This window comes from Heterocephalus glaber, unplaced genomic scaffold (assembly GCF_053883595.1).
Source record: "Heterocephalus glaber isolate CG9 unplaced genomic scaffold, H.glaber_assembly_v1.0 deba00001760, whole genome shotgun sequence".
Taxonomy (NCBI): domain Eukaryota; kingdom Metazoa; phylum Chordata; class Mammalia; order Rodentia; family Bathyergidae; genus Heterocephalus; species Heterocephalus glaber.
The window spans coordinates 117,122-132,855 of NW_028258457.1; the positions used below are offsets into that span (position 1 = coordinate 117,122).

General features: G+C 37.7%; 2 protein-coding genes across 5 annotated transcripts in view; both read left to right on the forward strand.

The window, feature by feature from the left end:
- The window catches only part of LOC106008481 (uncharacterized), an 85,553-nt gene extending 77,692 nt beyond the window's left edge, over positions 1–7,861 (forward strand). For all 4 annotated transcript variants that reach the window (XM_087201482.1, XM_087201484.1, XM_087201483.1 and 1 more), the window contains one exon: positions 731–7,861. In XM_087201482.1, coding sequence (XP_087057608.1) covers positions 731–2,402 — 1,672 coding nt within the window. In that variant the 3' untranslated portion in view covers positions 2,403–7,861. The remainder of the gene's footprint in view (positions 1–730) is intronic.
- LOC101705049 (adhesion G protein-coupled receptor E3) overlaps positions 1–15,734 on the forward strand; it is a 110,181-nt gene that overhangs the window by 34,930 nt on the left and 59,517 nt on the right. The gene's annotated exons all lie outside the window — the stretch shown is intronic.

Below are 15,734 nucleotides of genomic sequence, written 5' to 3' on the forward strand. Positions count from 1 at the left end.
GGAAATAGTAAGCCCAGATTGACTTTACATGTCAGAAAATTTTCATGAAAAATAATTATATACTAAGGTCATTCATGTTCCAAATGCTATTACACAAATGCATGTATAAATATATGATTTTTTTTTCCCTTTGGTACCAGGATCGAACTCGGGTCCTTGCTTTTGCAAGGCAGGCGGCGGAACCATTGAGCTAAATCCCTGGCCCAAATATATGACTTTTGATACAGAGGATTGACCCCCAGGCATTTCACTGAGCTATTTCTCCCAGTCCCACCCATTTTTTGTTTTTTTGAGACAGAGTCTCACTATGTAGTCCAGGTTGGGCTTGAACTTGCTGTGTAATGTAAGCTACCATAAAACCTCTGATCTCCCGGCCCTGTCTCAGAAGTGCGGGGATTACAGGTGTATAACAGTGCCCAGTTATCCTGAGTTCTGTTTTAAATATTGAAATTTGGCCTTGCTAAGCCTTGAAATTGAGACCCTTTTGCCCCTGGGTCTTGAGTAGCTGAGGTTACAGCAATGAACCACTATGCCTACTAATATTACTGTTTTAATATTAGTCACGGATACATACCTTTCTAGAATATTACATACATTCACTTTCAAAGAGTTCCAACAGAGAAGAAAATCTATATTTTCTCTGAAAGTATTTAAAAACTAATTCTAGTACCTATTGAAAATATGAAATGATTTTTTGAAAGCATTGAAAATATGCTACTCATTCTTACAGAAATGTTATGATGGAGAAACTTTATGAGAATAAAGATCATCAGTGTGGAGACAATATCATCCCAATTCCAAATCTCAATCTCACGAAGGAAACCTATATCTGTGTAGCACCATGTAAAGGCAGCTTGTGTGGAAAAGTCCTCATGCATTCGACATTCCTCAGTGGGCAACCCAGATCTCATGTTAGGCATAGACCACATGAGAGTGAGAAATATGGAGAGAGGTCATATAAATGTAAGGTGTGTGGTAAAGCATTCAGTTGTCACCAGTGGCTTCAGAAACATGAACATACTGAAGGAATCTGCTATGAATGTAAACAGTGTGGCAAAGTCTTCAGATTTCAAAGTTCTTTTCAGACACATGAAAGAAGTCATAGAGAGAAACACTATGAATATAAAGGATGTGGCAAAGCCTTCTTTACTTCTGAAAGCTTTCAGAGACACTTGAGTCTGCATTCTACACAAAAACCTTATAAATGTAAAGAATGTGAGAAATCTTTTCTTTATCATATAACATTTAAGATACACATGAACATGCACAGTGGAGGGAAACATTACAAGTGTAAACACTGTGGAACAACTTTTTTGTACAACTCAGCATTTAAACAACATGAAAAGAGTCATACTGGAGAACAACCTGATGAATATAATCAGTGTGGTAAATCCTCCAGTGTTTCCACACATATGGGACATAATGAAAAGAATCACAAAACAGAAAAGCCTTATAAATGCACAGTATGTGGTAAAGACTTTAAACATTTCAGTAACTTTCAATTACATAAAACAATTCATACTGGAGAGAAAGTTTACAAATGCCAGGAGTGTGGGTATTCCTCTGTTTATGTTCGGAAGCTTCAACTACATATGAGAGTGCACACTGGAAATCGACCTTATAAGTGTAAGGATTGTGGGAAGGCTTTCAGGTCTTCACATGACCGTCGAGAGCATCAAAGTACACATACTGGAGAGAAACTCTATAAATGTAAACACTGTGATAAGCCCTTTGGTTTCTCCAGTGCCCTTCGTAGGCATTTAAGAACTCACACTGGTGAAAAACCCTATGAATGTAAACACTGTGGTAGGACCTTTGCTTCTTCTGGTAACTGCCAAAGGCATGAAAGAAATCACACTGGGCAGAAACCCTATGATTGTAAACAATGTGGTAAGGCCTTCACATCTCCCAGTTACCTCCGAATGCATGTAAGAAGTCACACTGGAGAGAAACCCTATGAATGTAAACAATGTGGTAAGGGCTTTGCTTTTTGCAGTGCCCTCCATACACATGAAAGAACTCACACTGGAGAGAAACCCTATGAATGTAAACAATGTGGAAAGGCATTCATTTCTTTTGCTGCTCTCCAAATACATGAAAGAACTCACACTAAACAGAAACCGTATGAATGTGGACAATGTGGAAAACCATTCACTTCTACTGCTCTCCAAATACATGAAAGAACTCACACCAAACAGAAACCATATGAATGTGGACAGTGTGGAAAACCATTCAGTTCTTCTACTGCTCTCCAAATACATGAAAGAACTCACACCAAACTGAAACTCTTTGATTGTAAACAATGTGGTAAGACTTATTCTTGCTCCAGTAGCCTCCTAAAGCATAAAAGAACTCACACTGAAAGAAACCCTGTGATAAAGAGCAGAATAGAAGATAGATAAATAGGAATTGAGGGGATCTTTTCCAAGTGGATGGAGGATCAAGATTAAGGGAGAAGGGGGCTGGGGATTTAGCTCAGTAGTTCCAGCACCTGTCTTGCAAGCACAAGGACCTGAGTTTGATCCTCAGTGCCAAAAAAAAAAAAAGATTAAGAAAGGAGGAAGGGGAAGGAAAGCAGATGGGGAAAAAAAGATTTAAGGGGGGAAATTGATGAAAGGAGAATTTTAGCAAGTAGGATGGGATCCAAGAATTGGAAGAAGTAGGGTGGGAGGGAAGTGTTGGGTGATGAAAAATAAAGGAATTAAGATGTATTGTAGCATAAGAAAGAAATGGAAAACATGATCGCCGAACATAAGAAAGACATGGATTCCATGAAACAGATTCAAACAGATATTCAAGATATTAAAAACTCCATTGAAAGCATGCAGAGCAGACTAAGAGAATCTAAAGACAGAATATCAGATATAGAAGACAGGATTACGGTTGAGGACCATGAAAACAGACATTTCTTAAAGATAGTAAGGGACCATGAGAACTCAATCCAACAGCTGCTAGATGATATAAAGAAGAATAACATAAGACTCATAGGAGTCCAAGAAAAAACAGGAGAAAGTACAACTGACATAAAAAAACTGTGCACAGAAGTACTAATAGAAAACTTCCCAGACAGAGGTAGAGAATTGGACATACAGATAAGTGAGGCACATAGAACTCCAACCAGCCATGATCAAAAAAATCTACACCTAGACATATAAAAGTCAAGATCCCAGAAACCCAACAGAAGAACAAAATTCTACAGGCAGAGAAAAGAAACAAATCACCTACAAAGGAAAGCCCATCAGAATCACGGCAGATTTTTCAACGCAAACCCTCAAATCAAGGAGAGCCTGGAGTGAAGTATTTCAAGCCCTAAAAGAAAATAACTTCCAACCTAGACTATAGTATCCAGCAAACTTATCTTTCAAAATCAATGGGGAAATTAGATACTTGCATGACAAAGAACTCCTGAAAAACTTCATGAGCACCAAACCAGCACTCCAAACAATTTTACACTTGATCTTGGCCAAAAGGCCAAGAAGCTATGACTCCAAACAATTTTAAGCAATATCCTAGAAAAAAACAATAAAGGTCACAACTCCATGAGGCCCAGCAGAGAGAAGGCACCATGGAAGGTAAGACACTAAAGCGAAAGGGGGGAAAATAAGAAATGAAAGAGCCAACAACAGTAAAACATCGTGACAATGATGAGTCAGTATCTATCAATTATAACTATCAATGTTAATGGCCTCAATTCACCAATCAAAAGAAATAGACTGACAGAATGGATTAAGAAGCAAAACCCAGCAATGTGCTGTATACAAGAAACACACCTAACTCAAAAGAAAAGCCATAGACTGAAAGTAAAAGGATGGAAAACAGTTCTCCATGTGACAGGAACCCAGAAAAAAGCAGGGGTAGCAATCTTAATTGCAGACAAAGTAAATTTTAAACCAAAACTAATTAACAGAGACAAAGATGGTCACTACATCCTTGTGAAAGGAACAATCCAAGAGGAAGAGATGACAATCCTAAATATATATGCACCAAATACAAATGCCCCCAACTATACAAAACAAATATTAGTGGACATGAAAAATGAAATAAGCACTAATACAATTGTAGTGGGGGACCTCAACACCCCTCTATGACAAATAGATCAACTAGAAAAAAATTAGCAATGAAATTCTAGAACTGAACCAAGCTATTGAACAAATGGACTTAATAGATGTTTACAGAGTGTTCCACCCCACAAAATCAGAATACACATTCTTTTCAGCTGCACATGGGTCATTGTCCAAAATAGATCACATGCTAGCTCATAGGACATATCTAAGTAAATGTAAAAGAATCAAAGTTATCTCCTGTTATATTATCAGACCATAGTGCAACACAATTGGAGATCAATAACATAAGAAACCGCAAAACTCCCACAAATACAGGCAAATTGAACAACACCCTCCTGAACAACCAATGGGTGACAGAGGAAATTAAAGAAGAAATTAGACAGTTTCTACAAATAAATGATAATGCCAGTACAACATACAGGAATCTGTGGGACACAATGAAAGCAGTTCTATGAGGGAAATTCATAGCAGTGAATGCCCATATTAGGACAACAGAGAGAACTCAGATAAATAACTAATGCAGAACCTCAAGGTCCTAGAAAAAGAAGAGCATAACAAACCCAAAGCTCATACAAGAAAGGAAATTATAAAGATCTGAGCAGAAATCAATGCAATGGAGAATAAAAGAACGATAAAAAAAAATCAATGAATCAAAGAGTTGGTTTTTTGAAACAATAGGTAAAATTGATAAACCTTTAGCCAACCTTATCAAAAAAAGGAAAGAAAAGGCTCAAATCCATGCAATTAAGAATGAAAAAGGTGAAGCCACAACAAATCCAGCAGAAATTCAGAGAATCATCAATACTTTCTTTGAGAACCTGTACCCTAATAAAATGGAAAACACAAGAACTGTGCACATTCCTAGATACATATGAATTTCCAAAGTTAAATGAAGAAGATATAGGAATTCTAAACACCCCAATTGCAATGAGAGAAATTGAAAATGTAATTAAAAAATTATCAACAAAGAAAAGCCCAGGTCCTGATGGTTTCACTGCTGAATTCTACAAGACATTTAAAGAAGAACTATTGCCATTACTCTTTAAACTCATCAAGGAAATTGAAAGGGAAACAAGGCTTCCAAATTCATTCCTGGAAGCAAGTGTTACTTTGATCCTAAAACCAGGGAAAGACCCGACCCAAAAGGAGAACTACAGACCAATCTCCCTAATGAACATAGATGCAGAAATCCTCAACAAGATACTGGCAAACAGAATACAGAGTGTCATCAAGAAGATGATACACCCTGACGAAGTTGGATTTATCCCAGGGATGCAAGGATGGTTCAACATTCATAAATCAATAAATGTAATACACTATATTAACAGAGTCAAGGACAAAAACCACATGATCATCTCAATAGATGCAGGAAAGGCATTTGACAAAATCCAACACCCATTCATGATAAAAACACTACAGAAAATTAGAATAGAAGGTCTTTATCTCAACCTGATTAAGGATATCTATGAAAAACCAACAGCCAACATCATACTAAATGGTCAAAAACTGAAAACTTTCAGGCTAAAATCAGGAACAAGACAAGGATGCCCACTATCACCACTCCTGTTCAATATTATTCTGGAAACATTAGCCATAGCAATTAGAAAAGAGAAAGAAATAAAAGGAATAAAGATAGGAAAGGAAGAAGTTAAATGGTCATTATTTGCTGATGATATGATACTTTACATAGAAGATCCAAACAACTCAGTCAAAAGTCTTCTAGACCTAATTGACAGACTCAGTAGAGTAGCTGGATACAAGGTCAACACTCAAAAAACAATAGCCTTCTTATACGCAAATAGCAGACTCATTGAGAGAGAAATTTGGGAAATAATTCCTTTTACAATAGCTTCTAGAAAACTGAAATATCTAGGAATCAATCTAACAAAGGAAGCAAAAGACCTCTACACTGAAAACTACAGCATTTTGAAGAAGGAGATCGAAGAGGATATAAGAAAATGGAAAGATATCCCTTGTTCCTGGGTAGGAAGAACCAATATAGTGAAAATGGCCATACTTCCAAAACTACTATATAGATACAATGCAATGCCAATTGAAATTCCAACAATATACTTCACAGAGCTAGAGAAAACAATCCAAAAATTCATTTGGAACCAGAAGAGACCTAGAAGAGCCAAAGCAATTCTAGGCAACAGAGACATGGCTAGGGGCATCACAATCCCCAACTTGAAACTCTACTACAAAGCTACTGTGATAAAAACAGCATGGTACTGGCAAAGAAACAGACCCAAAGATCAGTGGAATAGATTAGAAGATGCAGAAACAACTCCAGACATACCCAGCCACCTCATCTTTGACAAAGGAGCCAACCACCCTCATTGGAGGAAAGATAGCCTCTTTAATAAATGGTGTTGGAAAAACTGGATTTCAACCTGCCAAAGATTAAAACTAGACCCATACCTATCACCACGCACTAAACTAAGATTGAAGTGGGTTAAAGATCTAAATATTAAGCCAGAAACACTAAACTTTCTGGAAGATAAGTTAGGTAGAACTCTTGAAGACATTGGCATAGGAAAAGACTTTATGAACAAATCTTCAGTAGCCCTGGAGCAAGCACGAAGAATCAACAACTGGGATCTCATTGTATTAAAAAGCTTCTGCACTGCAAGAGAAACTACCAACAGATCTAAGAGACAACCTACAATGTGGGAAGAAATATTTAGCAGCTGTAGCTCAGACAAAGGTCTACTATCAAGAATATATAAAGAACTGAAAAAAATCAGACCCCCCCAAATTCAAAGACCCAATTCAAAAATGGGCATCCAAAATGAACAGACATTTCTCAGACAAAGAAGTAAAAACAGCAATTAAATATATGAAAAAATGTTCAACATCACTGTTCATTCTAGAGATGCAGATGAAAACAACACTGAGATTCCACCTCACCCCACAAAGATTGGCTGCTATCAAGAAATCAACCAATGACAAATGCTGGCGTGATGTGGAGAGAAAGGAACCCTTCTCCATTGTTGGTGGGAATGTAGATTAGTGCAACCACTGTGGAAATCAGTATGGAGATACCTCAAAGAACTAGGACTACAAGTCCCGTTTGACCCAGCTATTCCCCTACTGGGAATCTTCCCCAAAGAATTAAAAGAATCACAGCCCAGCGATATATGTGCACCTATGTTTATAGCAGCACAGTTTGTAATAGCTAAAGCTTGGAAACAGCCCATGTGCCCATCAACTGGAAACTGGATAAAGAAGATGTGGTTTTTCTATAAAATGGAGTACTACTCAGCGGTAAAGAATGAGAAACTAGAGACATTTATAGCTAAATGGATGCATATTGAGGCCATACTCTTAAGTGAAATAAATAGGACACACATGTGTAATTACCAAATAGTTTCTCTAGTGTGAGAATTTGAAAGTGTAAGTAAGGATGGAAATGATTAAAATGAATAATTGATAATTTGAAATAAGAAAAGGTCCAAGGGTTAGGGGATGGTGGGAGGGGAAGGCAAAAGGGAAGAAGGAAAGAAAAAATTATGAGAAAGAAAAAAAATGGAATCAAACTCTGTAAATACGGAAGAGTGGAGTGGGTAAAGGGTACACAGGTAATGGGAGAAAAAATAAGAACTAAGATACATCATGTTCTGGTACAAACACCCAATGATAAATGTAAATATATTTTATACCTAAAATGTATCAATAAATATATATATAAATAAAAATAAAAAAGATGTGTTGTATACATGTACTGACTCTGCATAATAAATGCAATCATTATGTATTGTCAATATAAGCTAATAAAATAATTTTTAAAGAAACTATGAATATAGACAAGGTGGTGAAATCTTCATTTACTCATATGGTCTTTAATGGCCTCACCTGTGAAAATAACATTGTAAGGCCATCAGTTCATCCAGTTCAATTTGAGTTGTGTGCCAGAACACTAGAGAGAAGCTCTTTAGCTGTGAACAACTAGATTCCTCATGTTATTGAAATGGCCTTTGAGGAGAAGAAAGTAAAAAGGTGAACATGAGGAGGAGAAGCAATTTTTGAACCACCACTTCATCAAATTTTTTTGTATAGGAACATTATTCTAACCACATGAATTACCAGAAATGAAGAAAACAAAAAAAAATCTTAACAATCTAATAACAAGCAGTGGAAATTCAGACAATAATAAATACAACAAAAACCTACCAACTACAAAGAAGCCCAGGACATGATTCATCACTAAATTCTACAAGACCTTCAGGGAGGTTATAACACTAATAGTCCTCAGTCTCTTCCGTGAAATTCAACGAAAAATATTGCTAATTCTAAAAGGCCCTTTACTATTGGTGAAGAGTTGATCTTGCTTGCTACTAAGGACATGTGTCATAAAATGTTAACTGAGGCTGAAGTTTAGCTGTTAGCATGTATTCCTTTTTTGGTTAGCACCATATCTACACAAATTGATGACAATATCTAGATTGCCTTGGAGTCACTAACAGCACTGTATTCTAGTCCAAGAGAACTAGGTAGTGGGCCATATGCATCATGACCTTCCATTTCAAATAAATAACGGAGTTTGGATCCTGGAATAGAGGCAATGTCAGTAGGTAGCCACACCCAGAGGACTCCACTGAAAAGTAGACTAACTAAACCCATCCCCATAGTAAAAGCTAAGCTTTATACAATACACCCACAAACCTCACCACAAAACACACACACAAATAGAAACATGAGAAAACAAGCCAAGAAAATCCTTCCAAAAACTTCTAACTACCCCAAAGCATGAGGCATCAAATGGGAGAAAACCAAAAGCATCATGCTTGTGAATTATTGAAAAGTATCAGGGCAGATAACAAAACAATTTAACAAGGCTTTTGGCAAGCTCAGAAAAGATATAAGTACTAAAATATTGGACCAATTAAAATTATCAGTGAATCTAAAGAAACTAATAAAAAGATAGAAAAGTAAACAAAATGATGCAAAATATGTATGACTAGTATAGAAAAAGAATGAGAGTCCATAAAAGGGTGCCAAAGAGAAATTCAAAAGATTAAAAATTCTGTTGAAAGTGTGGGCAACAGAAGTGACTAATGTGAGGACAGAGTGTAAGAACTAGAAGATAGGGCTGCTGTCAGTTACTAGTTAATGAGAGATGTCTTAAAAACAACAAGAAAACATGAAAGATGGATCCAATAGCTGTTACATGATGCAAAGAAAACTAATCTAAAACTAATTGGAATGAGTGGAAAATCAGAATATTTTTAAAAATCTGTTTACTGATATAATCGTTGAAAACTTTCCAAGTAACATAAAAGAATGCAACATACAACTAAGCCGCAAATACCCACAATGAGAAAAGAAACTTTCCGTGACACATCATAGTCAAAATCCCAGAAATCATTAATAAACTAAAATTTTAAAATAGAAATCAATAAAGTGTTGCTGAATTTGTGTTATTTCGTGTTTCTACATCTATACCCTAAAGAAATCAGAATACAATCTCTTCTGAACACTTTCCTGCACATCTTTTCCTTTTTTAAAAAACTGTCATACTGGGGCCAGGGATTTAGCTCAGCGATTCCACTGCCTACTTCACAAATGCAAAGAGGTCCCAAGTTCGATCTCCAGTGTCCCGGCCCGCGGGTAAGTCAACGGAGACCCTAGAGGGGGAGCGAGGATGAGAGGGGACAGGGGACACGAGAGATGGAGACAAGACAGGTTTCTGATCAAGTCTCGTTTATTGCAGAAGCTGTTACAACATATATACCGTAGGGCTAGAGGGGAGGAGCAAGAGGAGGGTACTGGGGCTACTTCCTTGTTGCCGGGTAGATTTGCAGCAGGCCCGGATATGTCCGTAAAAGGCACTCAAGAGTTCTAGCGGGGGGGCAAGGCCCCCCACACTCCAGTATCAAAAAAAAAAACCTGTCATACTGGAGGTCTAACTCAGGGCCTCCCACATGCTCAGTAAGCACCCTGTCATAGAGGTACACCCCCATTACTACATTATTTATGTGTTTATGTATATTACACTTAGGCCCATTACTACATTATTTATGTTTAATATTAGAATTAGGAAGAATGTTTTTAAAACAACTGTTTACTTTGTATAAAGTTCTAGAACTGTATCTTCCATTTTGTGCCACTGACCAAAGATGTCAATGGCATGTTTCATATTGATTCTTTTTCATGAGTATGTCATACTTCTGTTTATAGTGTTCATTTAGTGCTATTTTCTTCTATTTTCTTCAATAAAAGGAAAATAGGTGACAAAATAATGGGCACTGTAACAATTTTCTTTTGGAGTGTGAAGTGTTCGTCTTTCTGCTATCAGTAAAACTGTATTTGTTAAAACAGCAGTAATTTATAGAGTTGTGTATACATTAAAGGTAATAGAAGATATCCGAGTATGGTGGTTTATGCCTCCAATCAGTTAGTGTGCTGGATTAACTAATAGTCAACTTGGAACTCCCAGTCAGCATGATTCTGGGCATGAAAAACCCACCTGAGGATTGTTGCAAGTGGCACAAAGGGAGAACTGGAGGGGAAGATCGTATGCTGTTTATTTTCCTGGAGAAGCTTGCTGCAGGTAGTTCTCCTGCTATGAAAACCAGCCACAGCTATTCTTGTCCTCAGAGGAGTTAAGGTCCTCATTGTGCCCAGAGATGACTGCTGTTTTCAGAGGAACTCTAATCTTCACCTTGAGCATTGCTTAGTGACCTCTGTGCATATCCTTCATCCTGGTAGTACATAACCTACACCCCACTGCTGCAGACTCTATCTTCCATTATTGGCCTTTGGGCCATCCCAGTGCAGATCCTTAATACGGATTTCATGAGATGTTGATGTGGGCTCTAGACCTCTGGCTGGACTAGTGGAGGACATTGCCTAGTCTCTAGGCCTTCAGCTGGCTTTGTGCAGGATATTGCTATGGGACCCAGGCCCTCAGCTGGGTTCTTCAGGTTTCTAGTGTGTGGATGGATCTCTTGTACTCCTCTGCATTTGACTTTTGGGTAAATATTATAAAATAATCCTGTTATGTGTCCTATATTAAATCTATTCCCTTGCAAACCCTGACTACAACCCTTAGGAAGCTGAGATGGGATGATCATTTCTGCTCCAAAATTTGAGGTAAACCCTGGCAGCATATACTTTGAATCCAAAAAAAGCCCACTGTACCATGTACCTATAATCCCAGCTACTTGGGGGGCTGAGACAGGTGATCTCAAGTTTGTGGCCTGCATGGGCAATCTAGTGAAATCTTGTCTGGAAATAAAAAATTTAAAGGCTGGGTTATATAGCTCAGTAGTAGCTTGCATAGCAGTTGAAAGGCATTGGGATCAATTCACAGTATCAGAAAAAAGCAGAGAGAAAAAGACATTCATATGCTAGAAGTATATTCATTTCTCCTGGACCTTTTGTATTTTTTAACAATCTTTCACATCTGTGCAAAGATTCTTATGTTCACTTTTGGATTGTTTTAGGAAGTATTGAAGGACTGGGGAAGGGTTCAGGTCCCAAACAGGTTTTATGGAACCCAGTGTGAGGTTAGGGATGCACTCTGGCTGCCCCTATCCTTAACACAAGGAGTTCAGAGAAATGAGGGGTCTCCCAGAGCCTCTTTTCTGTTCCCATGAGTTTCCTTGGTCAAATCATTGGGAATGCTGTGGCTCTGGAACATTTTATGATTCTCCCTAAGCAGTATCTGCATGGGGACATCTTAAATCATTTGCATCAATACCGTGTTTTTCTAGAACTGTCTGGAGCACATTTCCAGGTTTCAGTTTTCAGCATGAACCCTACTCTGCTTATTCTTACTAACAGATATCTTGAAAAATTCACACAATTCTCTGTAAATTCCTACATGGTATGTCCAGGTGACACTGGAATGGAATAGAAGAAATAATGAAATCCATGTTACAGAGCATATGGCCCTTGACAAAACTGCAGTGTCCCATGATCTCCAGTTCTGTACTAAAACCACAGTCACAATATCAAAGCTGGTAATGATGTGAGAAAGGGATGTGCTAATTTGTCCTAGCTAAAGGATATGGTCAGATGTCTTGCCTTCCTTACCCATCTGAAGTCTCCTGGTACATTCCTACCCACCCCCACCTGAGATGTTCAGGAGCTCATTAGCTGACATCTCCAGTAGGTTCTCATTTAAATCCCTGCCACAACTCTCCTGCTGTAGGGTTCATTTCTTTATACCCTTACCAAGGCCAACACTTTATTTCTTCTCAAAGAACATCCAGCCTGCAGATCTCTGGCACTTGGGTGGATGGGTAATTGCATAGTTTGGATTGTGCATTTCTAAGACAGCTATTTTTGCACTATATGGGCCAAAGACATGCTGAATGCCTTCCTCACCACAATAGGATGAAGTCACATTTAGGTAGATTTTTGCTAGGACATACTTTGTCACTTGGGATGGAACTGGGAAAACTTTATGAAGATCAAAGTAGGTGGCACTATATGAGGTGTTAGGCAAGAGGCCAGTTTATGTCTTTGTCCCTTTTTGTGTAGTTTCTGAATGTTTGTGATATATTTTAATATCTCACTCTGTATGGCTTACTGGTGTTCATTTGGGGATGTCACATTAATTTTCACAAATGGTTTTTGAATCCACTTGGCCTTACAGTGTCATTGTCTGCTAAGTCTGTCAATGTGACTCTGACCTCATAGAATGAATTTGGCTATGTTCCCTCCTATTCATTTTCCAGAGATTTGAATTTTGAGGAGTATTGGTATTCATTGTTATTTGAATCTTTTGTACATTTTGTGAGTAAAACAAATTGTCACTGGGCTCTACTTTGGGAAAAAATTCATATTGTCCTTTCAGTTGAATTTCTGTGCAGTTTGTATGTCCCAGTGACCCATTTTTTGCAACTTGCCTGTTTCTAGAAATTTCTCGTTTGTGCATGCTATCCAATTTGTTGTTCCATCCCTGGGGACTTCTTAAATAATTCAATAATGTAATTCTTTCTCTCTTTTTTTTTGCACCTTTACATAATCTCTCTTGGTTTTTACTTTTCCTCCTTCCCCTGCCCTCCCTTCAACCCTGCCATCCCTCCCTATTTACAAAGACTTTGTTTCCATTTTTTCATTTTCTCATATTAATTCCATTCCCTTCTTTCCTTTCCCCTACCCCTCCCACTTCCCCTTCCCCTTTTCCCCTTTTCTTCCTTTTTCACATTATCTATTATACCTTTTCATATTTATTTACACTTTCAGTTTCTCACACTAGAGAAACATCAGTATTTACACATGTGTGTCCTATTTATTTCACTTAAGAGTATCGCCTCAATGTGCATCCACTTAGCTATAAATGTCTCTAATTTCTCATTTTTTATGGCTGAGTAATACTCCATTTTTAAAAAAAAAAAAAAGAAAGAAAGAAAGAAAAGAAAACATTTTTTTTATCCAGTCTTCAGTTGATGGGGATTAGGGCTGCTTCCAAGTTTCAGCTATTACAAATTGTGCTGCTATGAACATGGGTGCACATATATCACTGTGGTATGATTCTTTTAATTCTTTGGGGAAGATTCCCAGCATGGGAATAGCTGAGTCAAATGGGACTTCCAGTCCTAGTTCTTTGAGATATCTCCATACTGATTTCCACAGTGGTTGCACCAGTCGACACTCCCACCAGCAGTGGAGCAGGGTTCATCTTTCACCACAGCCCCGCCAGCATTTGTTATTGCTTGATTTCATGATAGCAGCCATTCTTTCTGGAGTGAGGTGGAATCTCAGCATTGTTTTCACTTGCATCTCTGGAATGACCAGTGATGTTGAATGTTTTTTCATATGTTTATTTGCTATTTCTGCTTCTTTGTCTGAGAAATGTCTGTTCATTTCAGATGCCTGGTTTTGGATTGGGTCTTTAAATTTGAGAGGTCTAATCTTTTTATGTTCTTTATAGATTCCAGATTTTTTTGTCTCTTCCTTTGTCTGAGGAAGAACAGGTGAAGATTTTTTCCAACATTGTGGGTTGTCTCTTCACACTGCTGGTGGTTTCTCTTGCTATACAGAAGCTTTTTAATAAAAAGAAGTCCCACTTGTTGATTGTTTGTGCTAGTTCACAGGCAACTGAGGTTTTGTTCATAAAGTCTTTTCCTCTACCAATGTCTTCAAGAGTTCTACCCAACCTCTGTTCCAGACAGTTCAGTGTTTCTATTTTAATATTTACATCTTTAATCCATTTCAATTTTAGTTTGGTGCATGGTGAGCGATATAGGACTAGTATTAATCTTTGGCAAATTGAAACCCAATTTTTCCCACACAATTTATTAAAGAGGCTATCTTTTCTTCAGTGAGGGTGTTTGGCTCCTTTATTGAAGATGAGATGGCTGAGTGTGGCTGGGGTTGTTTCAGCATCTTCTAACATGTTCCACTCGTCCTCAGGTCTGTTTCTTTGCCAGTACCATGCTGTTTTTATCACAGTAGATTTGTAGTATAGTTTCAAATTGGGGATTGTGATACTCCCTGCCATGTCTCTGTTACCTAGAATTCCTTTTGCTATTCTGGGTCTCTTCTTGTTCCAAATGAATTTTTGGATTATTTTCTCAAGGTCTGTGAAGTATGCTGCTGGGATTTCAATTGGGATTACATTGAATCTATATAGCAGTTTTGGAAGTATAGCCATTTTCAATATATTGATCCTTCCTACCCAGGAGCAGTGGATGTCTTTCCATTTTCTGATATCATCTTCAATCTCTCTTTTCAGAGTGCTGTACTTTTCAGAGAAGAGATCTTTGATTTCTCTTGTTAAGTGGATTCCTAGGTATTTCAGTTTTTTGGACGCTATTGTAAAAGGAATTGTTTGCCCTATTTCTCTCTCAGTGAGTCTGTTCATGTAGAGGAAAGCTATTGATTTTTGTGTGTTGACCTTGTATCCAGCTACTCTACTGAATTTGGTTATTAAGTCTAGAAGACTTTTGGTGGCATTCTTGGGGTCTTCTATATAGAGTATCATGTCATCTACAAACAATGACGATTTGACTTCTTCATTTCCTGTCTTTATTCTTTTTATTTCTTTCTCTTGTCTAATTGCCACAGCTAGTGTTTCCAAAACTATATTGAACAAGAGTGGTGATAGTGGACATCCTTGTCTTGTTCCTGATTTTAATGTGAAGGATTTCAGTTTTTGACCACTTAGTATGATACTGGCTGTTGGTTTTTCATAGATGGCTTTTATCAGATTGAGGTTGAGACTGTCTATTCCAATTTTTTGTAGGGTTTTTATCATAAATGCATGTTGGATTTTGTCAAATGCTTTTTCTGCATCTATGGAGATAATCATATGGTTTTTGTCCTTGGCTCTATTGATATAGTGTATCATTGATTTGCGTATGTTGAGCCATCCCTGCATCCCTGGGATGAATCCCACTTGGTCAGGGTGTATGATCTTCTTGATGATCTTCTACATTCTGTTTGCCATTATCTTAGTAAGGATTTTTGCATCTATGTTCATTAATGAGATTGGCCTATAGTTCTCTTTTTCAGTTGGGTCTTTCTCTGCTTTGGGGATCAAGGTGAAGCTTGCTTCCATGGATGAATTTGGGAGTATTGCTTCCCTTTCAATTTCATTGAAGAGTTTAAATAATAGTGGCAGTAGTTCCTCTCTAAATCTCTGGTAGAATTCAGCAGTGAAGCCATCAGGACCTGGGCTTTTCTTAGTTGGTAAGTTTTTAACTACATTTTCAA